Source organism: Anabrus simplex, chromosome 2 (assembly GCF_040414725.1).
Source record: "Anabrus simplex isolate iqAnaSimp1 chromosome 2, ASM4041472v1, whole genome shotgun sequence".
Lineage (NCBI taxonomy): Eukaryota > Metazoa > Arthropoda > Insecta > Orthoptera > Tettigoniidae > Anabrus > Anabrus simplex.
Genome location: NC_090266.1, coordinates 20,331,143 through 20,356,139, shown reverse-complemented (window position 1 = coordinate 20,356,139; position 24,997 = coordinate 20,331,143). Strand labels below are relative to the sequence as shown.

At 40.0% G+C, this 24,997-nt stretch overlaps 1 protein-coding gene across 4 annotated transcripts in view; it reads right to left on the bottom strand.

The window, feature by feature from the left end:
* Nucleotides 1-1,277: 1,277 nt before the first annotated feature.
* Nucleotides 1,278-24,997, bottom strand: part of LOC136863886 (uncharacterized) — a 381,085-nt gene continuing 357,365 nt past the window's right edge. For all 4 annotated transcript variants that reach the window (XM_067140277.2, XM_067140279.2, XM_067140281.2 and 1 more), the window contains exon 4: nucleotides 1,278-4,175. In XM_067140277.2, the coding sequence (XP_066996378.2) occupies nucleotides 4,015-4,175 (161 nt within the window). In that variant the 3' untranslated portion in view covers nucleotides 1,278-4,014. The remainder of the gene's footprint in view (nucleotides 4,176-24,997) is intronic.

Sequence of the window (24,997 nt, the reverse complement as noted above, 5' to 3'; positions counted from 1 at the left end):
ATTGTCATGTCCATAGGTCCCGAATAAGGTTCGTTACACTTTTGTGTTGAGTTCTATATCTTCTTCATGATTAAACTGCGTACTTTAGTAATGGAACACCTCATATATTGTGTAATGCTTATGCCGGCGAAGTGCAAACTTGTCGAACATGAGGTACGTTACATGTAGTGCTAGCAGGGCTGTCCTGAGGCCGCTTATTATGCAGTTGAACTTGGTGGATCATCCTGTGGAATAATAGTATTTATTTTGAGCTCTTGGGTAGTTATAGAATCTAAATGGAAAAAGTTGCATTTCAGAGAACGTCTGTTGCGTGGGATATGAGATGGTAGGTGAGTGGTGTAAGTTGACTTACTCGGTTGATGAGGCCGGATGCTTGTTGTCTTGCTGGAGACTTGTGCAGTAATGTTGGTCTGAAAACTGAGTGATGTAGGTATTTGTTCGGCTTCATAGTCGTTTCTTTCGTATAAAATTCTGCTGATCACCACTGGGAACTTTCTACATCAGCTTCCCTACACTTTGATCTGATTTCACTCCTATACAACAATCCTAAGAGAAAACTTATCTTGAGTATGATCAATCTGTTCCAGTTTTATTTCCCTCCTGGAGTTAATTTCTTTTTATGTTTCTTCTGAATCAGCATCATTGTAGTGTAATTTTCATATCATACTCGTAGCATTTCCGTGCACGTTGTTAGATATTAGACTGTATGGTTTCAGCACAATCTGCCATTAAGACCAAGTCATCAGCATAAGCCAAATTAAATCCCTCCATGCCATGTTGTACCAATCAGTAAATAATCCAAGTAAACAACAAACAATGAATGTGAAATAGTATGGCCATGTGTAAGACCCTTAACAATTTGGAACAAAAGACATCTACAATCAATTCTTACTGCAGCAACATAAATGTCTTTGACTGCCTGTCATAGATAATAGATAAATAAATAAATAAATAAATAAATAAATAAATAAATAAATAAATAAATAAATAAATAAATAAATAATAAATAAATAAATAAATAATAAAATAAATAAATAAATAAATAAATAAATAAATAAATAAATAAATAAATAAATATTGAACTGTGATGACTGCTCATCAATAATTTCTGCACATATGTTGGTACTGACAATAAAAACAATTATAGCATCTGAATCAGCGAAACAGTAGCCCAACACATTAATTCAAACTTAAGCTTTTCAGCTACATTTCAGAAATGTTAATGGTTATTTGCCTTACCTCTGATGATGAAGGAGGGGGGCAGAAAAAACTGTGTATATCAAGAACGTTTTCTTTATTAAAGATGATGAAACCATTACATAAATAACTATGGTTCCAGGAAGTGAGACTATAGCTGTGATGTTGTACAAGGTGGAAGACTGCAGTGGCTTACTGTTAGAAATATCTTCTTACATATTTCAGATTAATTCCTGGAAAACTTGCATCTTCATAATACCATTCACTGCTATGCTGAATGGTGCATGTGTGATGCATACCTTCCTGTCATTGACCTTCAAATTTGGACTAGGCATTGATAGTGTGCTTTTGGAATGGGATGAAATGTCTTCAACAGTTTGTAAGGGAAAGAAACAGTAGCACTGATGGAAATGCACCAAACATATAGAGATATCAGTGTAGTTGCGTAACCGCTAAGGGAAAGAAGGGTATCGACACTAATTTTGAAACAATGTCCTTCGTCTGTGAGACTCTGACTTTTCTTGGTGCACATGCCACAGAACAATTAGTAAAAAAAAGCTGTGTCATGTCTGCCCTTCTGCAAAAAGAAAATTGATGTCGTCTTAGTATTTGTTTTGTGCATCACCAATCAATCTCGAATGCAGCGAGAAAATCTGTAAATACTGTGTTGCAATGTGAGGAAAGTTACTGTCAGCCTAAGTGATACAGAAGTATTGAAAAATTGGATTACAAAACACTTCTACTAAAGTGTACATATTCAAATATGTCAAGGAGGTTTGACCTCTGTTACTGAATTGTTCAGAATTATAAGAATAAATACTGTATCTGTATGGCTCTGTATAAGTAAACAGTTGCTGTTAATAATTTATGATTACGGAGTGTGTTGGCCATGTGGTTAGGGTCGTGTGGCTGTGACCTTGCATTCGGGAGATCGTGGGTTCAAATCCCACCTTTGGCGGCCCTGAAGATGGTTTTCCGTGTTTTCCCACTTTCCAACCAAGCAAATACTGGGGGTGTACCTTAATTAAGGCCATGGCCGCTACATTCCCAATCCCATTCTTCCATTGCCAAAAACCTTCGTGCAGCGTTAAACCACAGGTAAAAAAATATAAAAACAAATTTATGGCTGATATAATAATTGTTAAAAATATTTTAAGCCAACTATAAGTGAGTTCTACAACATATTTTTCTTCTTAATAAATGTAATTAAGCTATATGACGAAAAAATCAAACTCTGAAAGTGGAGTAGTCTCGGGGAGAAGTGATCAAGTTCATGCAGATGGGGTTGTACTTTTAGTTGGTCAAAGTAACAGGACAGGGAAAGGGAAAAGCAGTTCATGTCTTTGAATAGTGTGCATGGAGGAATGTTCTATAGTGAGGTTGCTAAGAGCAACTGTTCGTAGCTGATGGCAATCATCAAAGGTGAAAAAAGAAAATGACTATTTCTGAAGAGCAGGTTGAGTAAGTTATCCCTTCAAGACAATATACATTCGATAATTTTATTGTTTGAATCTTGTATCTTATGTACTTGGGCTCTCAGTGGACATGTTCTAGTTGTCACAATTCCTCATTTCCTTAATAATAAGGTAGAAAAAATGATGGTAATTTGCCTTCACCCCAGTGGAGTGTGGGTGGACCGATAAGCCAACAGATAAGTTTGTATATTACTAAGAGAATGGTGAAACGAAATAAGTAGGTTTTTAACATCTGACAACTTTCACACAAATTTCTATAGAAGGGTATCATATAATGATATGGAATTTTATATTTATATTTTTGCTGGTTGTTTAACGTCGCGTTATCACACTGAAGGTTTTTGACGACATAAGGGTGCGGAAGGGCTAGGATTTTGAAGGAAGTTGCTGTGTCCTTAAGTAAAATATAACCCCAGTAGTTGCCTGACGTGAAATAAGGGAAACCATGGAAAACCATCTTCAGGGCTGCCAACGATGGAATTCGAACCTACCATTTCCAAAGCTCACAGCCACGCCACCTCGCTCGATAATGTGACATTTTACTTCTGGTATGAGACAAACTTGTTAAAGTTAGCCACTGCAAGATTTCTTCTAGCTTGAAGAATATGTTATCCTCTCTCTATGTATTTGAAGCTAATATGAAATAATACTTCAAATACAACATTGCGGTGCCTATTTAATAAAGAGAGAGGAAACCTTCCAATGCTTTTTCTAATTGTTTTACTTGCCGTTGGCGAAGACTAGTAATACTGATAATACTCATTAACTGTCAATGAGTTTAAAAGTAATTTCCTTACTCTGTTAATATAATAGCAAAATAAACTCAAGGAAGTACGTTTCTTTTTCCTTCTTATCCCTTCTTTGTAACAAAAAGAAAGATTTAATGAGAGACTTTAGAATATTTTGTATCAGAGTCGTCTACAAGAACTTTCTAAATCAGCAATGTGTATCCTCATTTTGTGCGTTGGGTACAGTACTTATGATCATGAGAGAGTTCATGTTTTATATTCGATTTTCTTCCAACTCCTAACGTTGGAGGAATGTCCGATGAGATCCTGTTTTAGATTTCAGGAAAATGTTTTTTAAGAATTTGGTTTGAAAGACACATCATTAGTTCTCCCTGAAGACACACTGCTGGTTTTCTCACTGGACAAAATTTTGAACAATCCATTTAATAAAAAGTTTTGATATCTACCCAAAGAAGAACGCCATATGCAGTTCACACAGATGCATCCTCTTTCTCGTGCAAGCACTAGAGTCTGACCTAATGCTAATGACATAGATTTTAGATTCACTGTTAACTTTTTGGTGGGTGCTGAGATAACACAGTTGTGAGGTTCATTCACACCATTGGCCTAGGAAGAGACTCTCTTCGACGCTTCGGAATTCTTCGGCCGATGTGCAGTAATAGTTGACCTGTTTTAAATTCTTTGAATACATTGATGGCCTCCTGGTGGCTCAGGCCATGAAGAGCTTTCCCATTCACTGCCAAAATTTCATCACCTAAAAAGAAAAGAGATGTCTCTATTAACAAGTTAACAGGTGGCATTTCACATGAGCCAGAGGCTAAAATAAATAAACAATGCAAAAGTAACTTCCTGAAGTTAATAATAAGAACACACAGTGGATGGAATTTCACTTGGTCCATCTTTGTCATGGAAGGAGACAACATCTGAATAAGAAGGAGTGGTGATAGATAAAAGCCAAGTGGCAACGCAGACATCACAGTATATGCGCATAAAGTGACAGTTAAATTGTTAACTTTTGTCCTCACATTCTCTCATCTTCAGAGGCACTGTATTCCTGTGGTGTGGGCCAGATCAGGAATCAACCGTGCACTTTACTTCCTCTCTCCCTTCACAGACGTTGTTTAACTTCAAAGACCACTGCCACTGGCTCTGTTTCCTTGGCAGCAGCAGGAATACAGAGGGCAAAATATATGAAGTTTTAAGCTGATGTTTAAACTGAGCAACTAATCAGTGTCTCCGCTGAAGTAGATCTTATGCTTAGGAGAAAGTAACAGGCATATAGACTGTTAGCAAACTTAGGCAATATTTAAGACATCAGGTATAACAGATGGGAAACTGTTGCATTACTAGAGGAGCCACAGGATAGCTTGTTCTTGATGACTACATTAAATGATGAGAGGAAATCCTGTCTTTGGGAGTTTGTAATGGTTCTTTATTATTAAAACTGGAACTTATGCACCCGCCTACAGGTTATAACTGGAGTCAGAATTGGGATCAACTGTGATGATTGGGACATCACTGCATGTTTTTAATTATTGAACTATGAAATTAATTGATAAGATGTGTATATTTAATCACTGATAGGTCATGTTTAAATTAATATGTATATATATATATATGGTTTTTATCATCCATTTCAATCATCATTTCATTTCTTTGTATCGCGTCTATAACGTATTCTGAACGAACAAATTATTGGGTAAAATATTTCAACATCATGCATATTTATAACTTGCAGTAAATTTTCCAATAGCCGTTGTGAGGTGACCAGAGTCAGCAGGCTAATTTCAGCCCAATTCCAGGAAAAGTACGTCATCTAGGTTACGAGAGACCTTACCCTCTCTACCTCATGAAGAGACAGTTGATACATTATTAATACCCACTTTTCAAACTCCGCTTCGGGACGCTTTATTTCAGCGGGAAAGTTCAGCCTATGTGAATGAATGTAATGAAGCAACGTGATGGATTCACAGCTATACATCGGAGAAGGGATGGGACCTCGAATCTTACTGGACCATGTGATATGGCTTATGGAAGGAGACTTTTGAACCGATATATACCACCGACAAGGGCTGGAGAGGACATTCAGATTCTTATTAGCATTAGCAGTCGTTTTCACATTCATACTAGTATTCTTACTCGTGAGCAGATTTTCACTTGTATTCGGACATTCTGATTCTGATTCTCACGCTTGGAAGATACTCTTACTACGATTCTACGTCTACACATCGGAGAAGATTTTAACTTAGTTCACTTCGCATCTGAGTATATTTTACTCAAAAGTTACTCTCATTGGGACTTGTTATCTCAATGACGAGAGGTAGTCAACGGGAGACCGGCTTTGACTAGTATAGGGCAGGAGAGCTTTTATTATGAATTTAGCTACGCTACTGTTCCGTAATACGGAAGAATACGAATGTATTCTCTCCATGAACATAACCCATGGTGGTTTTGCACTTAAAATTAGGACTCATTACGACTTTATGTAAGGAGTACAGTAGGAAGTGTTAAGGACAGGAAATGTAGAAGTAGAACTGGAATCCAACAACAGAGAAGGCAGCCAGTACGAGATCCACACATCATCAGCTTCAAGACAACAGAGTCTACATATGGTGAGCTTATGGCATAAGTTACTGCAAGTCTTCGCGCATCAGTGCATTTTTAAAATTAATTTCATTCAATTTTTCTTTTGTTTCCGTAAGTTTCAGATTTCGTTAAAACGCCGTTACGTCACGTTTTTCATCTTAATAAATAGCTGTTTTAATTTGTATTTTATGAAATGATTATTAATGATCCTTTCCAAGTTAGTGTACTTAATGATTTGTGTTCCGTTCACCTCACCCCTGGGAGTTTTTTGAGTCTCATTACGTATTATTATTATTATTATTATTATTATTATTATTATTATTATTATTATTATTATTAATTATCTACTTTTGTTTTCAAGCCATAAGCTTGAAGACTGGCGCCCTTGGGATACTGTTTCTGGAGAAACAATGACATATCATTTATTTTAATATTAAAGTGACCCGCCACGTTATAAATTTGTCATACATCTGTGGGCCAAGTGGGCACGTCACACAACTGGTAACGTATTGCACACTATAAAGATCTTTCTAGTGAGTAAATACCAAACAGTTCCAGGTTCTTCCCAACAAGTTCAGTGAACTCAAATCATAATTAAGTGAACTAAAATTAAGTCAGAATGATATCCAGAGTACACTGAAGTCTGAACTACATGAACTTACGGGTGGACAATCTAAATTAGAACAGGAAGTGCACTCTCTCAAAACAATGTTATACAGGACTTCAACAAACTGGTCAAAAAGCAGTTTAATCCAATCAGTGCCAAACCTGTATATATTTGTTTCTGAACACCATGCCTTATCTGCCAAAGACGTGCATATATGTATTTGGACAGTGTCTATTTTGCCAAGCCCATACATGCATGGGATATAGTGTCATGCTTTGAATTTGCGCTGAAACGTTGAAAGAAGTTTTTCTTACTAGTGGCTTTACGTCCCAAGGACACAGATAGGTCTTATGGCAACGATGGGATAGGAAAGGCCTAGGAGTTGGAAGGAAGTGGCCGTGGCCTTATTTAAGGTACAGCCCCAGCATTTGCCTGGTGTGAAAATGGGAAACCACAGAAAACCATCTTTAGGTCTGCCGACAGTGTAATTCGAACCCACTATCTCCTGGATGAAAGCTCGTAGCTGCGCACCCCTAACCGCATGGCCAACTCACCCAGTCAAAGGAGTTTTATATGGCAGATATAGCACTCCATTTTGCATGTTTTGAAAGTGATCTGATGTTATTTTGTCTTCGTTGGAGTGTAATATCTTTTCCTCAATTGTGTAGCCATCATGGCGTCTCGAAGTGACGAAGGTATGGGATGTTCTCTGATAAACAGTGATTCCAAGTAGTGATGAATCAGATGAGGAATTGTCACCACCTCCTCAAACACGTTTTCTCCCAAATGTTCATTCATGCTTTTGGTGATACCATTCCTGGATTTGCCAGTTTTGCATTATATTTCAGTAATAATATCAGAGTGGCTGTGTGTGTTACCTGTGAACTCGTGTTGGCCGTCCTGTGAATTGTTATCTTTCACTTCCAGGCAAATTGCGAGACAGTTCCATTCATAGGCCATTCATTTCATGTTCATTATCTCCTCAACTGCGCTTGGTGTCAGGAAGAGTCTCCCCATTCCCAACATCGTATCGAGAACGGGGCTAAGGGATACAGTAAAGTGCTTCCTGGCCCAGAGGGCTCGTCTGGCCATGGCAATGCCATGAAGTGAGTGCACTAAACCCCTCAGCAGCAATGGTGACCCCGGACCCAGTTCAAGACGTCACCTGTTCATCGGTCTGCAGCCTCCAACCAGATGCCACCCACGAGGAGATTGTGGGAGCACTCGACGGGCGATACGATGACCACCAGCTGGCAACTGCCTACCAAGTCCAGCTAAGGAAGATGACAGCAGAGCGCCAACAAGATGCTACAGAGGTCAAACGGTTAGTTAACAAGGTTCCAGATAAGCTGCCTCACGATCATATCCAGCACAAGATAGACAGACTTCACTATAATACCAATATAGTTGTTCCATTATTGGACATTATACATTTTCCAGCTAACTCATGCCTGGTTGCCTGCGTTTTGCCCCAGTGTGCTAATTTGTGGTCATCAGTTAGTAAATAGCACACCTACCAAGGCACATGGCTAGTGCATACCGTGGAGGCTTTATTTCTTTCTTTTTTCTGTTTTCATTCCCTTCCCTGAAGGTTATGTCTTCACAATGGCCAGGAGTTTTGGCGGGTTGAGGAAGGAGCAATAGCGTTAGGAGGAGTATAAACTGAAGTGAGGAAGAGCGAGGCATGCAGATCATTACTTTGTTTAATATATATCTTATTTCATTTTTTCCTTTTCAACTATTTTATTTTACAAGTGTAGAATCGTAATAGTACGATATGGCAAAATAATAATATGATATACAATAAAGTGATGCTTATACACACAATATTTTTGGATTATATTATATTTAATTTTTCTACAATAATAGTATAATATAGCAAAATAATAGTGAAACAGAATATTAATATATTGGAATAATAGATCATTTAATAAGGATTACATATTTAGATATGATAATTATATGATGTATCCTGCAAAAAATAATAATGGAAAAGGCATAAATATTCAACGTACACATTTGGTGCAGTACTTACTATTAATTATCTGAATGGTTTATGTGCATGAAATGGGAGGTGAATGGCAAGGACGTCATCGTGGACCTCTAGTCTTGAAGAAACATACTGATAGGAACCAGAGTGTAGTGTTGTGTGTAGGTGCGAGCAGGAATCGGTTTTAGGGGTCTCATCACAGTCTCTGTGTAGTCACCACCCGAGGGCGGAGGGAGGGAACGAAATAAGTGATAGGGGTCTAGACGAAGTACAGGGTGGGAGGGGGTTCACTGTGGAGGAGGTGGTTCAAGAAGGGATGATCTCAGGAAAGGGTTCGTTGGATTACTCGTTGGAAATGGCTGTGGACATAGGTATCGAGTTTCAGGAAGGGGAAGATGTCGTAAAGATCAGAAGTGTGGTAGGTGAACGGAAGGTGGAGGGCATGGAGGACAGAATGATGTTCGACTGATAGGAGGGGGGTGGAAGAAGTGGGGTGGGAATGGGCCACGGCTGCCCAGGCGGTGGGGCCGTAGATGACAGGGAGTTGAACAAAGGTCTTGTAGGTGAGGATGAGGATGGAGGAATTCAGACCCTACTGGGTGCGAGCCAAGCGACGCAGCAAGCGAGGATGGGTGGCCATCTTCTTTTTGAGGTGAAGGAAGTGGCAGTGGAAGGTGGGGTATTGGTCGAAATGTATGCCAAGGTTTTTAAGGATGGGTGGGGTTCGGATAGGGGTGTTGCGAATGCAGAGTTGAAGTTGGTTGGGTTCATGGGTACTGCTGGACATGCCACGATGTTGACGGAAGAAAATGGCTTGGGTTTTGGATCCATCAATCACACCAGAATATGCAGGAATTTTGGTAGGGATGGACTTCATGTTTAAGTGACTGAACGGAATAGAGAGGAACAAGGATGGCAGTGTCATCGGCTAATTGGAACAGTTAAAGTGGTTGGACTGTTCGGGAATGTCGGCAACGAACAGTCTGAAGAGGATTGGGAGAGCAGAGAATCTTCGGGAACACCTAGGATGAGGGAAAACGATGAGGAGAGCTGCTGGTTGATGGAGATCTGGGTGGTTCGATTGGAGAGGTAGGATGAAATGAACTGGATATAGGACATTGGAATAGCAAAGAATTGAAGTTTGAACAGGAGTGCAGGGTGCCAGATGAAGTCAAAAGCAAGATGGAAGTCAAAAGTGATGAGGAGTGTAGGATGGGCACAATTGAAATAGTTAGAAGTGGTCTGGATGAGGCGTAAGAGTTGGTCGGTTGTGGATAGTCCAGGATGAAAAATGAACTGTGAGGGGGCGGGCGGGGGAGGAAGCAACTGGTTACTTTGGAGGTGTGAGTGGAGATGACAGACTAGGATTTTGTCTAGGATTTTAGCAAGAACATTTGTGAGGATGGTGGGGGTGATAGGAGTCAAGTGCAGAAAGTGGTTTGCCTGGTTTTGAAAAGAGGAGCATGGTGGTGATTTTCCACGAGGTGGGATAAAATTCGGTTCTGGGGATGAAGGTAATAAGGGTACCCAAGATGGTTAGAAAGGGTAATGGGGTTTGATACATGTGAAGGTAGTGGGTTTTGTCAGCTCCTGGGGTAGTGTTCCGGGATTTAGAGAGGACAGATTGAATTTCGGACAATGTGATGGGCGTGTCTAGGGGGTGATTGGAAATGGTATGGGAAGCAGAGTGACTGGTGGGGAGGATGGTAAGGTAAGGTAGAGTTATGAGCCGTTGTAGTTGAAATGGAAATTAGCATGAGTGTTCAAGAAGTTGTGGAAGTGTTCGGCAAGATCTCCAGGTTTTCTGTGGTGTTGGCTGGAACTGTGCCATGATTGAGAATCGGTTATCGTGGTTTGGACTTTGAGCCTAGGGGACTATTAAGTTTATACAGTATTTACAGGGATGGGTATGAAGGGAACTGAGGGTGGTGCAGGTTTGGGCGGCTAGGTAGCTGCAGATGATTCGGAGAGTTTGGCGGTGAAGGTGTGGGAAATTTGGGTCACGGGAGGATATGCATTCTTGGAGATAGGACTGGGAGAGCCTTCGTTTGGTGGACAAAGCGTGATGGGAGCCTGGGTTATGATGGGAATCTGAGTGTGTTCGGGATACTGGAATCAAAAGCAGAGGAAATAGTGGAAAAGATTAATGTGTTGAGGTGGTCGACAGATTGCTGATCAGAGAGGGGAAGATGAGACAGATATGTATGGTAGGAGGACCAATCTGCTTGGTGGAGCGAAATGGCAGGAATTGTTGGAAGGAATCTAGAGGAGGACAGAAAGATGATCGCTGCCGATGCTGGGTAGGAGTTGGACTTTGTGGAGATGAACGAGGGAGTTGTGGGCTATTATGGCATCCAGTATGGTGTTGGAGGCAGGGCGGGTGTGGCCGGGGATGGGGGTGAGGGAACAGTCTCTATCACTAAGAAGGGCTTTTAGGTCATTCAGTTCACGGCGGGATCGGTAGGTGAGGTTGAGGTGTGCAAGGAGCAGGAAGTAGGGAAAGGTGTCAGAGAGATAGGTGAGGTAGTCTAGAGGTAGGGGAATATGAGATCCATGCTATATGGTAGCAAGGTGAAGGATTTGGGATCAGAAGTAAACAGTTATAGCAATGGATTCAGGGAATGAAAGGGGGTGAGGAAGGGTGTAGTTGCGGATAGGAAGGGATGAGAGGGTGGCGATAGCCAAGCCCCCTTGGCCTACGTCATGGGAGTGGTCAGCACGGTGAAATGTAAAGCCAGGGAAGTGGGCAAACTGATGAGGATGCAGCATGGTTTCGTTGAGGTGGAGGACGTGTGAGGAGTACTGGGTGGTGACAGCTTGGAGATGTAGACGCTTGGAATGAAAGGATTGGATGTTGAGGAAGATGATGGAGATGGGTACCGTGGAAGCCACTGCATATGCTACTTTGAGCCACCGGCAGTGCCAATGCACTGTGAGAGACTTTGTCTCATTTTCAAAAACTCATTCCTGCCCTGCCATCAGATGCCATAGGGAACCTGAAACATTTGTCCCGAATGAGTAAATTCATAATAATACAAATATAGTTGGTCCGCTATAGGATGTCATGTTCAGCCAGATGTCCAGATACTTTTGATCACAATATTCTGTTTTACTATTATTCAGTCATTTTTGATGTCGGCAGCAACTTGCTTTGTTACTGGCTGTGAGTGATGCAATGCAACACTCCATGGTTATTATTTCTAGTTTTGGAGTGTTATTTACTTTTGTATTACTTATTATTGAGTTCCTATTCTCATAAGGCTTACACAAGATATTTCCCATTATTTGTTTATTTATTAGTTCGGAATTTGAAATTAGTCTTCTTGAGTATTATGTTTTTCTGTGTTATTCGCTGCACATCAGACTCAATATATGGACTGCGCCTGAGTTTTTGAGCAGGACAACTTGGGCTGATCGAGCCCTCACCGGAACTCTGCAGTTCGAGCTACTCAACCAACATCAACGCGGCTGACCAAGCCCATGTGAGGACTCTCAACCAAGGACAACCCGGGCTGACTTAGCCCACACTAACACGAGCAGTACCTCGCTGATAAATAGCGATGGCCAGACTTCGCTTGTTGTCTTAACCAGTTTCCCGCAGCTGTGCATGGACCTGTTTGCATAGCTCAGCCACGCGTCATGCAGCCGACTTCTAAGTCAACATGAACCTAGTTGCTAGACAGGCAACTCTTATCCTTTTTTAAATTTAAAGGCTAAAATGATTGTAAGCAGTCTTCCAGATTAAGCTCAAACTTTGGATACGATCAGTATTGTACTGGGAGGTAGGCCTACACCTCATCTCCGCGCATTCAAAAAGAGCGCCTTAACGAACTTTATCTATCCAATAAAACGTGAAACTGTTGCTGCAGGAAGTTGGGACAGTAATCAGAAGATGTCACTAATGAATAATTGAGAAGTTTGTCACTTCTAACTTTCCTAAACTGATTGGATTTATTTTGTTTGTTTTGGTGTACTTCAACAAGTTTAAACTTTCCTCCATAGATGTCATTACAAAAACTCTGGTCATGATCTCTGGTGCAAGGTGGAAGAACTCGTAATTTAAAGTTTTGTGTTTCTAGGTTTCCATAACTGTATCAACGTTCATTTATTTTTGGGTTAGCAACACTTCTTTTTCATTCCGCCAGTTTTGAATCTGGCCAATTAGAAATTTCTGTAATTATTTTTCAGCCTATCACAGGCTTTTTGTCACTTTTTGAATTGACCAATAAAAATGGAGTGGCTGTGTCCGGATTAGTCCAGAATCCTCTCGAACTTTCCCTTCGGGTATATACGCTGCGGCTTTTCTGGCTACCTTGTCATTTCATCGCCGAATTTCTAAGAGTGTGTGTTAAGACAGGAGGCAGGGCGCTTCATTCTTCGCCAGGCAGTTCATCAGCCCAGGTAATGGCCATCAGTTTTAACTCTCTGCCGACTTACACGAGGGGAAGGTTCAAATTTCTAACTATGTAACCACCTTCTTCTAAAATGTAAATTTTCTTCCAGCTAATGTAAAGTTTCATAAAGTCTTAAAACTGTAAATCGGGGATAGAGAGTGTGTTACCCTCTTGAGTTCCCCTTCAACTTGGTTCGAGGTGACTACGATTTTTGTAACTGTCTTTCTTTCTCGTAATGCATTAAATTAACCTTCTGTCGAGTCACTTCAGTAGCTTGGGATTAGCCTCTGTATAATCGGGTCGAGAGCCCAATTAAGATTTTATACTTCATTATCTAGGAGTGCAAGTGTACGCCTCCATTCATTTTGTATTCGGGCCAGTAATCTAACCTGTTCTTTTTCCATGAAGGCCCAGTAGTTTGGGTAACAGATACCCCTGTGTAAAAAGTAATTTCAACTGTAAATTGTGTCTAGAGATGCCGGAGAGGGTAAGATTTTTTATGTAATGTTGCCTTGAGTAGGCTGTAAGAAATTTGTTGATGTTGGAGAGCATGTAAGCTCCTTTCTAAGTTTTCTGTAATAGTGAGGGGTGCCTCTGGAAGGCTAGAGATTGTAACTTTTGGAGCGAAGTGATCTTGAATTGGGGGATTTCTGCCCTTGCCTAAATTTTACCTCATTTATGAAAGTGTAAATTTGCAAACTAGGGGCTTAAAGCCTAAATTTGTTTATGTCCTGAATCTTGGATTTTCCAATTCTTGAAATTGTCATTATACCAGTATCCTCATTATTTCACTGAGTGAAAAATTTGTTAAGTTTGTGATTTAAAGAGAAATATAGCCTTTGTTATGGTTTTAAATTAATTTTTGATATTGTAGTTAGACCCATTCTACCCAGCACCTTCTTTCACCTCTGCGATCCACCAAAACAAGGTAACAAATATAATGGTCACAAGTGGCTCCAACTTGCAGCTTTGCTGCCTTTTTGCTGAGTCTTAATTTGAGGCTGTGCCTCTAATTTGGAGACTTTAGTATTGGTACTTTCTTAGGGCAGTGCCCCATTTCATATTCTTAGTAACTCTTTTAAATATTATTATATTGGGGCGGGTAACTAATGATTTATACTTTAAGCCGCTTAAATGTTGGCGTCATGTAAAATTTACCTGCAGTTTAACTGCTTTTTTCATGTCAATTATTTATGATTATTTTTCAAGACCTTTATAAACTTAATACTGATACTCACTACTTATTTCTTTTTACAACTTTGAAATTCAGTAAAAGTACACTTTTGTAAATCTGTGGTTCCAACCCTCTATTTTCTTATTTCAGTGAACCTTCACTCTTTCCCCAATGGTAGGGATTTGGATCCTTATCCTGAATCATCCCTGTTTTACTATTACTATTATATTATTATTATACTATTATTGTAAAAAAATCATTAGAATAAAAAATATGTGTATAAGCATCATATATCATATTATTATTATTATTATTATTATTATTATACATTATCATACTATTCTGCACTTTTAAAACATAAAAAAGGAAAAAGAAAAAGTTATTTTAAAAAGAATGATCTGCACACCTCCCTCTTCCTCACTCCAATTTGCCCTCCTGCTAAAGCTATCACTCCTTCCCCAGCGCACCAGAGCGAAGCCATGCGACTTGGTACGTGTGCTATTTATCAACTGATGAGCCCAACTTAGCACACTGGGGCAAAACGCTAGCAACCAGGAATGAGTTAGCTGGAAAGTTTATAATATCCAATAACGGACCAACTGTATTTTTAATATAAGTTTACACATTCGGGACAAATATTTCAGGTTTCCTATGGGAATCAGCATCTATATCTAGCTCCGCTATGTCGAGTTCCATCAAAGGCTAATGCTTAGCGCCAAGCCTAACTTCATGGGTGCCCAGGTGATTGTCCTCAAGATGGGAACAGCGGCACCATCCCCGAGGATAACAGCCGTGAATAGCGACGATGCACCGGAGGGTCAGCCAGTAACTGGAGAGCGACACACATCACTGCTGAAATACTGAGGCCCCTATGAGTTCACCTGCTAGAAATGTGGCCAGCGCAGGCAACTGCAAATAAACTGCCATGTGAGGAGCGGCCCCTGATCAGGGAAGCAAGTTAAGGGTCGACAAGGAAAGGGGCTCATCAACACCATCACTAACATCCCCTTACTTCACATTAAACGTGGTGACCGAGCGGAGCGATGACAGCTTGATCGCCGATGGTTGGCTTGGGAACAGGCTGTGCCGGGTCACGATTGACACGGGGGCTGCACTATCACAAGACCCAGTTGGTATTGAAAACGTGGACTTCCCTCAATTTTGAATTATTTTAAGAGACCTGACATAGCTGAGGAACTGCCAGAGAGGGAGCCCAACCACCCCTACGTGCTGCGAACAGCTTCGGAAGACAGCATACCTGACAAGGAGGTCCTATTCGATCTGCCACTGGAATCACAATGCCTTTGAGTCTCAGTCCTCGTCATTGCCATCATGGACAAGGTCATCTTGGGAGTAGATGCACTACGGGCATACGAGGCGACTGTCGTCGTGGGAAGATGCATGCTATGGCTTGGTAGGCAAGAGATAATGCTCCAACCCTGAGATGCAAGATCAATGCTTCCCAGCGAAGAGGTGATACCCGCCAACCGTGGGGTGAAAGTGATGACATGACTGCAGAGACCCACACAAGGAGACATTGCGCTCAAAGAACTGGACCAACGACCAACAAACACGGACTTTACTTGGCCAGGATGCTCATCCTGGCATGAAGCTGAGTGCTGGTATGAATATCGAATTGAATGTCACGGAATTAGAGGATACCCAGCGGAATAGAGCTTGATGCGTGTGAGCAAGTCACGAGCGTCATGCCAGTGGAATATGAGGGCACATTGTTGCGGAAGTAGATGAAGGCTTGGACAAACTCCGGAAGAATATTTTCGATGCTCGGAAACACCAGGAGACAGGGAGGCTCAGGGAACTAATCCACGAGTTCCAGGACATATTCACCGCTACTGGAGGTGGCTGTGAAAGAACGTACGGGGTGTACCATTGCATCAACACCGCCGACGCCACCCTGTAGGGTACCCCTGATGAAGGATGACATGAAGCAGCATCGAATCATCAAGGATTACTTCATGTTAAATTCCATATTGATGTTGAGTATTCACTCAAGAAATGTATTAATACCACCTTTCAATACATATGATACATTGGATCACCAAATTGACAAGACATATTAAAAACTAGCTGATGTACCTGTGGTTCGCTACGGAATACTACATTTTATACATAATTCTAGGTTAGGTAGTGTATACATTGTGAGCAAGATTGTATTATATTGCGTAGCACTTAACGTTACCCTAGAAACGCAACGGGGAAGTCACCAAATGTCTTTTCTCATGTGAAGGCTGGGTTAGGTAATTTTCGTTGTAATCGTAGGCCCGCTTGCCTAATATCAGTCACAATCAGGTTGGGGAGTTTTTATTATAATGGCAGACACTCACTCTCCATCTGCTTTTTACATCCTCCAAAAGACTGTCTTAGTAGTTTTCCCAAGTGAAATGAACATAGGTCATTACAGTAACGTCAGTAGGAATGGCGCGATTAAAAGCAGTATGAAATACTCGATCAAATGAGAAACCATGCAATATCTCACTTTTAATGAACAGTACTACGCTGCTGAACTAACAGTCCAAAGTTCCAGAGCTGGAATGACCAAGTCGCAAAACACTCTTCGTCTTTTTCCGGGGTCGAATAGTGGAGAGTCCTAGGGCAAATCTATGACATTTTACTAATCTGTTTCCGAGGAGTACCCGATGAGTAGGAAAATCTCATTTCACTACACTGGCGGCGGAAAAGTCCATCTGACTTGGAGGCAAATTTTTCCTCCAAGCCAGAGGAGAAAACCCCCTTCGCTGCTAATTTGGAATAACATGAATGTAGAATTTAATAAAAGTGAAGCGGAAGACGCTTTTCTTAAGAAACCGCTCTTTTCAGGGTTGAATTTTGAGTTATTTAGTGAATTGTGGTGCTATAATTTGGAATAGGCCTAAATTGTAATTCTAGACCAGGTCATACTACTATTACTAAGTGAGGCTCTGTCAAATGTGCACACTGCTCATTCAAAACAGCGCATCAGCGTAGGGATCGATCAGCTGGAATACTATGATGAACCAGTGTGTTAGGCCAAATCAAGTACAGTAGAGACAATACTCGACACTTCCGGATTTAGCCTTGTTAAAATGGGAGACAAGTCGCAAGTGGCGCTCCTAGTGCCTTGATCTGAAAATTCGCGCTAAATTCAAATGTTTTTGTTTGAGTCATCTGTTCATAGACTGGTTTGATGCAGCGCTCCATGCCGCCCTATCCTGTGCTAACCTTTTCATTTCTACGTAACTATTGCATCCTACATCTGCTCTAATCTGCTTGTCATATTCATACCTTGTTGTACCCCTACCGTTCTTACCAACTACACTTCCTTCAAAAACCAACTGAACAAGTCCTGGGTGTCTTAAGATGTGTCCTATCATTCTATCTGTTCTTCTCGTCAAATTTACCCAAATCGATCTCCTCTCACCAATTCAATTCAGTATCTCTTCATTTGTGATTCGATCTATCCATCTCACCTTCAGCATTCTTCTGTAACACCACATTTCAAAAGATTCTATTCTCTTTCTTTCTGAGCTAGTTATCGTCCATGTTTCACTTCCATACAATGCCACGCTCCACACGAAAGTCTTCAAAAACATCTTTCTAATTCCGATATCAATGTTTGAAGTGAGCAAATGTCTTTTCTTAAGAAAGCTCTTCCTTGCTTGTGCTAGTCTGCATTTTATGTCCTCCTTACTTCTGCCATCGTCAGTTATTTTACCACCCAAGTAACAATATTCATCTACTGTACTTCCTTTTAAGACTTCATTTCCTAATCTAATATTGCCTACATCACCTGCCTTCGTTCAACTGCACTCCATTAGTTTTGTTTTGGACTTATTTATTTTCATCTTGTACTCCTTATCCAAGACTTCGTCCATACCATTCAGCAACTTCTTGAGATCTTCTGCAGTCTCAGATAAAATATCATCGACAAATCTCAAGGTTTTGATTTCCTCTCCTTGGACTGTGATTCCCTTTTCCAAATTTCTCTTTGATTTCCTTTACTGACTGTTCTATGTAAACATTGAAAAGGAGGCGGGGCAAAATGCAGCCTTGCCTCACTCCTTTCTGGATTGCTGCTTCTTTTTCAAAGCCCCATATTCTTATCACTGCAGACTGATTTTTATATAGATTATAGATAATTCTTCGTTCTAGGTATCTGATCCCTATCATCTTCAGAATCATAAATAGCTTGGTCCAATCAACATTATCGAATGCCTGTTCAAGATCTACGAATCCCATGTACGTGGGCTTGTCCTTCTTGATTCGATCCTCTAAGATCAGACGTAAAGTCAGGATTGCTTCACGTGTTCCTACATTTCTTCTGAACCCAAACTGATCTTCTCCCAACTCAGCTTCAACTTTTTTTCCATTCTTCTCTAAATAATACGTGTTAACATTTTGCAGGCACGAGATCGTACTAAACTAATGGTGCGGTAGTTTTCACACCTGTCAGCACCGGCTTTCTTGGGAATAGGTATAACAATATTCTGCCGAAAATCGGACGGGACTTCTCCTGTCTCATACATCTTACACACTAAATGGAATAACCTTGCCATGCTGGTTTCTCCTAAGGCAGTCAGTAATTCATAAGGAATGTCATCAATTCTAGGTGCCTTGTTCCTATTTAGGTCACTCACAGCTCTGTTAAACTCTGACCTCAAAATTGGGTCTCCCATTTCATCAGCATCAACAGCCTCTTCATGTTCCAGAACCAAATTATCTACATCTTTACCTTGATACAACTGTTGGATATGTTCCTGCCATCTTTCTGCTTTGCCTTCTTTCCCAAAAAGTGGCTTTCCATCTGAGCTCTTAATATTCATAGACCTAGATTTCCTTTCTCCAAAGGTTTCCTTGATTTTCCTGTATGCAGCATCTACCTTTCCCAGGACCGTACAACCTTCGACATCCTTGCACTTGTCCTTCAGCCATTATTCCTTAGCTACCTTGCACTTTCTATCCGCTTGATTCTTTAATCGCCTGTATTCTTTTCTTCCCTCTTCATTTCTAGCAATCTTGTATTTTCGTTGTTCATCAATCAGGTCTAGTATCTCCTGAGTTATCCACTGATTCTTAGTTGATCTTTTCTTCCGTCCTAACATTTCTTCAGTAGCCCTACTGACTTCATTTTTCACGACTACCGGTATACACTCTTCCTCTATAGTGTTTCCTTCAGCCTTTTCATTTAGCCCTTGTGCAACGTGTTCCTTGAAACAATCCCTCACACTCTTTTCTTTCAACTTGTCTAGATCCCATCTTTTTGCATTCTTTCCTTTCTTCAATTTCTTCAACTTCAGATGGCATTTCATGACCAAAAAGTTGTGGTCAGAGTCCACGTCTGCTCTTGGGAAAGTTTTGCAATCCAACACCTGGTTTCTGAATCTCTGCCTAATCATAATGAAGTCTATTTGATACCTTCCAGTGTCTCCAGGTCTCGTCCGCGTATATAGCCGTCGTTTGTGGTGTTTGAACCATGTATTGGCATGGACTAAATTATGATCAGTACAGAATTCAACCAGCCGACTTCGTCTTTCGTTCCTTTGTCCCAATCCAAATTCTCCTACTGTACTACCTTCTCTTCCTTGGCCTACCACTGCATTCCAGTCTCCCATCACAATTAGATTCTCGTCACCTTTTACATATTGTATTAAATCCTCTATCTCCTCATATATTCTTTCGATTTCCTCATCATTCGCTGAACTAGTAGGCATATAGACCTGCACTATTGTGGTGGGCATAGGTTTGGTGTCTATTTTGACGATAATAATTCTTTCACTATGCTGGTCGTAGTAGCTTACCCGCTGGCCTATTTTCTTATTCATTGTTGAACCAACTCCTGCATTTCCCCTGTTTGATTTTGTGTTGATAATTCGGTAGTCACCTGAACAAAAATCCTGTTCTTCCGGCCAACGTTCTTCACTTATACCAACTACATCTAACTTTAGCCTATCCATCTCCTTTTTCAGATTCTCTAACCTACCACAACGATTCAAACTTCTAACATTCCACGCTGTCAATGGAAATGTGTATACGGAAATGGATAAATAATTTACGTCTAGAAATAAAATGTTACTAAGATTTTAACTTCAAAGCAAAGCAAAAGCAATTCTGGATAAATGAATGAAGAATTATTTTACAGGTTATTATTTAAAGACTGAAATTAGACATATAATCAAGATGTGAAAGGGACTGCTGTGAGGGGCTTGATTTTTCATGTATGCAGTACCTTTTCAGATTTAGAATTCCTGCCTGAACATTCACGGATTGATTTTTTTCTTATTTCAAAGCATTGTGTCATCATATTAAAACACTTGTGAACCAAAATATCGGCACATTCGTTACACTCATGATTCAATGAATTTACATTTAAGAGCTGGACAATTTTCCTTTTAACTTGAAGCCTACTAACAGAAAGAAAGCATATAAATTTAGCCTCAAAACATTCAAACTTTCCCTATAAGCAATACTTGCCATAATGCCATTACATTAGGGTAAAGCAAATTTGCATCATCATATTGTTTCAACAAAATATGTACATTTCTTAAATCACCCATATTTTCTTCAGTGCTTGACAACGCATTACGGCATTCCAAATGGGGTAACTTGGAACACACCCAGCCACACTCATATGCTGAATTATATCAAACCCACAGATCATACCTACAACAACACATCGGTACTGGTATTGAAGTTAACTGCTGCAATATACAATAAAACATGCGTATTATATCTTAAGCCAGTTAAAATATGGGTCGAGCAGGTCAGAAGATTATGAAGTACTATAAAAATCTCTTTGTAACTGGAAGAATATATATACAAACACAATATTACCTACATTTTCTTGTCACCAGGGAAACGGAAGAAAGGCCGCGCATTCTTCTCTACTTCATAGGCACTGCAGCCGAACACAGCACATACCTTTCCCCTCATGTTGAGAGGAGATATCAATATTGCAATGGATTTTAAATAACTAGATGCGAGTCATGAAGTATCTTGCAGCTCAGTTTATGCCTTCATGTGTTTTGTGGCCTATTGAGTGGGCTGGACTGTCGTTATATGCATTTCCTTATTCTCTGCTCGCTAATTGTGCGCCTCATAGCGGCGTAGCATTGTACTAGCCATCCCGATCGCCTGTGCGTGCTGCCACCTGGGTACGTCAAGTCGGACTCGCTTTGCGATCGTCACATGTGTAAGCTCTACAATGAGTGAAATGCAGTTGTCTGGATTGTTTTGTTCAAGAAGGAAGCTTGCTGCTTAACGTTCTGGTTGAATTTTAAGTGGAACAACTAGTAATTGAGAGCTGTGAAGATGTTACCCGGATTAGATCCTGGGTAGAATGATCGCCATCCGGGCGATTAGCCCTAAAACGTTGGTTTTTTTAAATTTTGAAGTCTCCGACGCTGTGAGTGTGTTTTGAATCTTCTTGTCTACGGCACTGATCTCATCAATGAATCCTTCTAATGAATGATTTTGAGAAACAAATTGAAACTGTTTTGGCGTAATAACAGTGTGAGAAATTATTGATTCAAGTTTCGTATAATTCAGTATTGGTAAACCATTAGAAAACCAGGTCATAATCATGTCAATGTAATGTTTGGTTTGTAATTGGGGTTTCAGTGAAACTGTAAATATGTATTTCGGTTTGACTTTCATGGTGGGATAATTTAAATGGTTCATAATGTAAGGTTAAATGAATCTATGCTGTAGGAGCTCCTAACAAGAATTGCTTATGAGTATGTTAATGGTATAAATCTCTATTCGATGGTTTAAATTGATATTGTTTAACTTATTGCAATCATGGTTATTATCCTTTAGATTTCGCAACCACCATTTTGGGGATAAAGGCGATAAGGTGAAAACTTCTCTAAGAGAATATTCGGTTTGTTTGGGTAGCCATCTTGTTCTTATGTGGGTGTCACGTGAGCCGTTTCGATGTAACCGAGTGTAAACAGTTTGGGGGCGTGTGCTCTGTTGAGTCTGACATTTGAGTGTCATCTTATTATTATGACATTTGACATTCGCCGATTGAGATGAGAATTTTCCTTGTGTGGTTGGATTTTTCCTCCGCTCTTGTGATAATTAAGTCTGATTTACTGTGGCTCTTGTGGTAGCGATATTTAATTTATCTGACCCTGTATTATTTCTTCGTGGCCGTTAATTGTATTATAATTGATTTTCTTTTCCTGGATAATTTGGAGCTTGCATGCCGTTTGTGTTTCATTACCGATTTCATATCCTAAGTACAAAACAGAGTTAGTTCCGTAGAAATTGTTTTCTGTTTTCACATCCTAATTGAAGACTTCAAAAACTGTAAGTTTCGTATTAATGCATTTTCCCTTTTACTAATTTCTAATTAATTGTTGATATCTCAATTGGTTTAATTTGTAGTTTGTTAAACATGGTTGGTATTTTTAAATCAATTTAATTTAATTAAAGTTTATTTTCTCCATAATATTAGAGATTTTAATTATTTCAGCCAAGGATAAATTAAAATTAAGATTTAATCGTTCTGCTCGCCCTCGTGTGCCCATGCTTCTCACTCTGCGAAGACCTTTTCCTTGGGATCTCTTTGGTAAGTGTGTCTAATTTTTATTTGTTGTTCTACTGCTTGTTTTGATCCCTGATCGTGCGAAGCGCTCTCACTTCGCCTGATTTTTTGTGTCGTGAGAGTGTTTGGTATCAGAGCGTTGTTGCCTTAGCAACTGCGTTCTGTTATTTTCATTATTTGTGTTGGGCGCTATCGGTTTCTGATGTTTCTTGTTTCCCTATAGGCTATTTATGCCAGGTCATAGTTATCACATTGGCTGATATAATAAGAAGGATCTGTACTAGAAATGTAAAGCTGTGAAGAGAAAGGCAGGATTTGTATTGGGTCGTGACTTCTGTGTTTTCTGTTACATATTGATATGGGTGCCCGAGAATGTTGCGGAAGGGAGAGCTGCAGGGATCGAAGTCAACCGGCTCTATGGGTGGCGATCTTGCCTTACTGCTGGCTTCTCTCGATTGTCCGGTTAAACTAGGTGACATGGGTGTCGGATTGGGTGAGTCGGTGCAGTCCGTAAGTCTTTCCGTAAATGAATTGTCATCTCTTATTGAATCAGCTAAAAGAATTACAACCATCTGATTACCGAAAAAAATCGACTAAAATCTAAATCTAATCACATCAACAGAATTCAGGATTTGATATCTCTTGGTCCTAAAGTTGAATTAATGGCTCAGTGTACATCATTGTTGACATCAGTGATTAATATTTCCATTGAACTTGACAATATGATAAGTACGAAGCGGTCAATTGTCATTGAGTGATGAAACTAGTATTAATGAAAGTAATTGTCTAGGTGGAACTAATGACCCGATTACATTTCTAACTGCTTGTAACCCGTCATCTCATTGCTGCGGGCTCAGTCCTGTATTGGAAAGTTTATTAGTTAGGTCATGTTCGACTCTTAATTCGATTAAGGACCTTTTTAAAAATGTAAGAATTTTCTCTGTGGATTCAATTGATGAAACTATTAGGTTCATGCGCTTTCTGGTTGAGTTAACTGAGTCGGCCAGTATATATTCCATGGATGCACTTGGAATTTTTAGAGTGTTATTTCGAAAGTGTGAAGGGGTTCTAAAAAGGGAGATTTCAAAAGCAATTAATAATAATTTGAGTGTAACTGAATTTCATGAAGTGATTCTGGCAAAGTTTATCCCTTTGCTCGCATTGCAGAGTCTAGTGCCTAAACATTGCTTTAGGACTCAGTTCTTGTACGAAAGATTGTTGGCATATGTGTTGGATTTAAAATTTTACTGTGAGATATATAAGATTATGCTTCCTGAAGGAGAAATGGTAGCTCGTATTCTTAAAGGTATTACGCCTGAATATAGATCCTTTTTGTCATTAACTAAGTGTCCAAGTAATTTTGCTGAGCTGGAGGAAGCTTGCACCTTCACCGAGGATGTGAAACACGGCGATGAGTCACGACATGCTAGATATCCTCCTCCCTGTGTTTCCAGTAATCCTACTCATGTTTACACTCATCCTGTCACCCCTTCTCTATGTAAGAAATGCTATGCATGTGGATCTAGGGACCACCTAAGGAATAATTGCCCTTCTGAGAAACGTAGAAGTACATTGAGTCAAGGACAGAATAGTGGGTGCTATGTATGTGGTTCTAAGTTGCATGTGAAAGGACAGTGCCTTAAATTAGGCAATGGTAATTCTCGATGACTAATTGATGTACCCAGTGCAGTTAAAGAAAGCTTGTTTGTTAATGGTAATGTGAATTATAAGGGTTCTTTTCCTCAGATGCTAGGTATTTCTGGAAATATCATTCCGAAGGCTTCGACAATTTGTCTTGAGGTCAACAATGAGCCTGCATTGGGGTTGATCGATTCAGGTAGCTTTGTATCACTTATGAATGCAGATTGGTATTGGAAGATGAAAAGTTGTTGCAAATAACCCGAAATTATGATTTCCTATCTTAATTGTGTGACTGCTAATGGAAGTAAATTAGGAATTCTGGGTTCCCCATCAGTCAATGTCAGAATTGCAGAATTCACTTGGAAAATAGATTGTCTTGTGGCTTCTAATTTGTCATACCAGATGATTTTAGGTGCTGACTTTATGGTCAAGATTGGAATGGTTCTGAATTTGCAAGATAGAGAGTTTAGCTTCAAATTCTGTCCAGGTAGAGATTTTAATTTCAATGATGATGTAATGTTTCAAAAGTATCCCACTTGTGATTTAGATGACGATATTGAGGAGTGCGACAGTGGCAAGTTAGATCTTGATCACCTACCTGAGGACCAAGCTTCTAGAATTCGTGATCGTTGTGCTGTA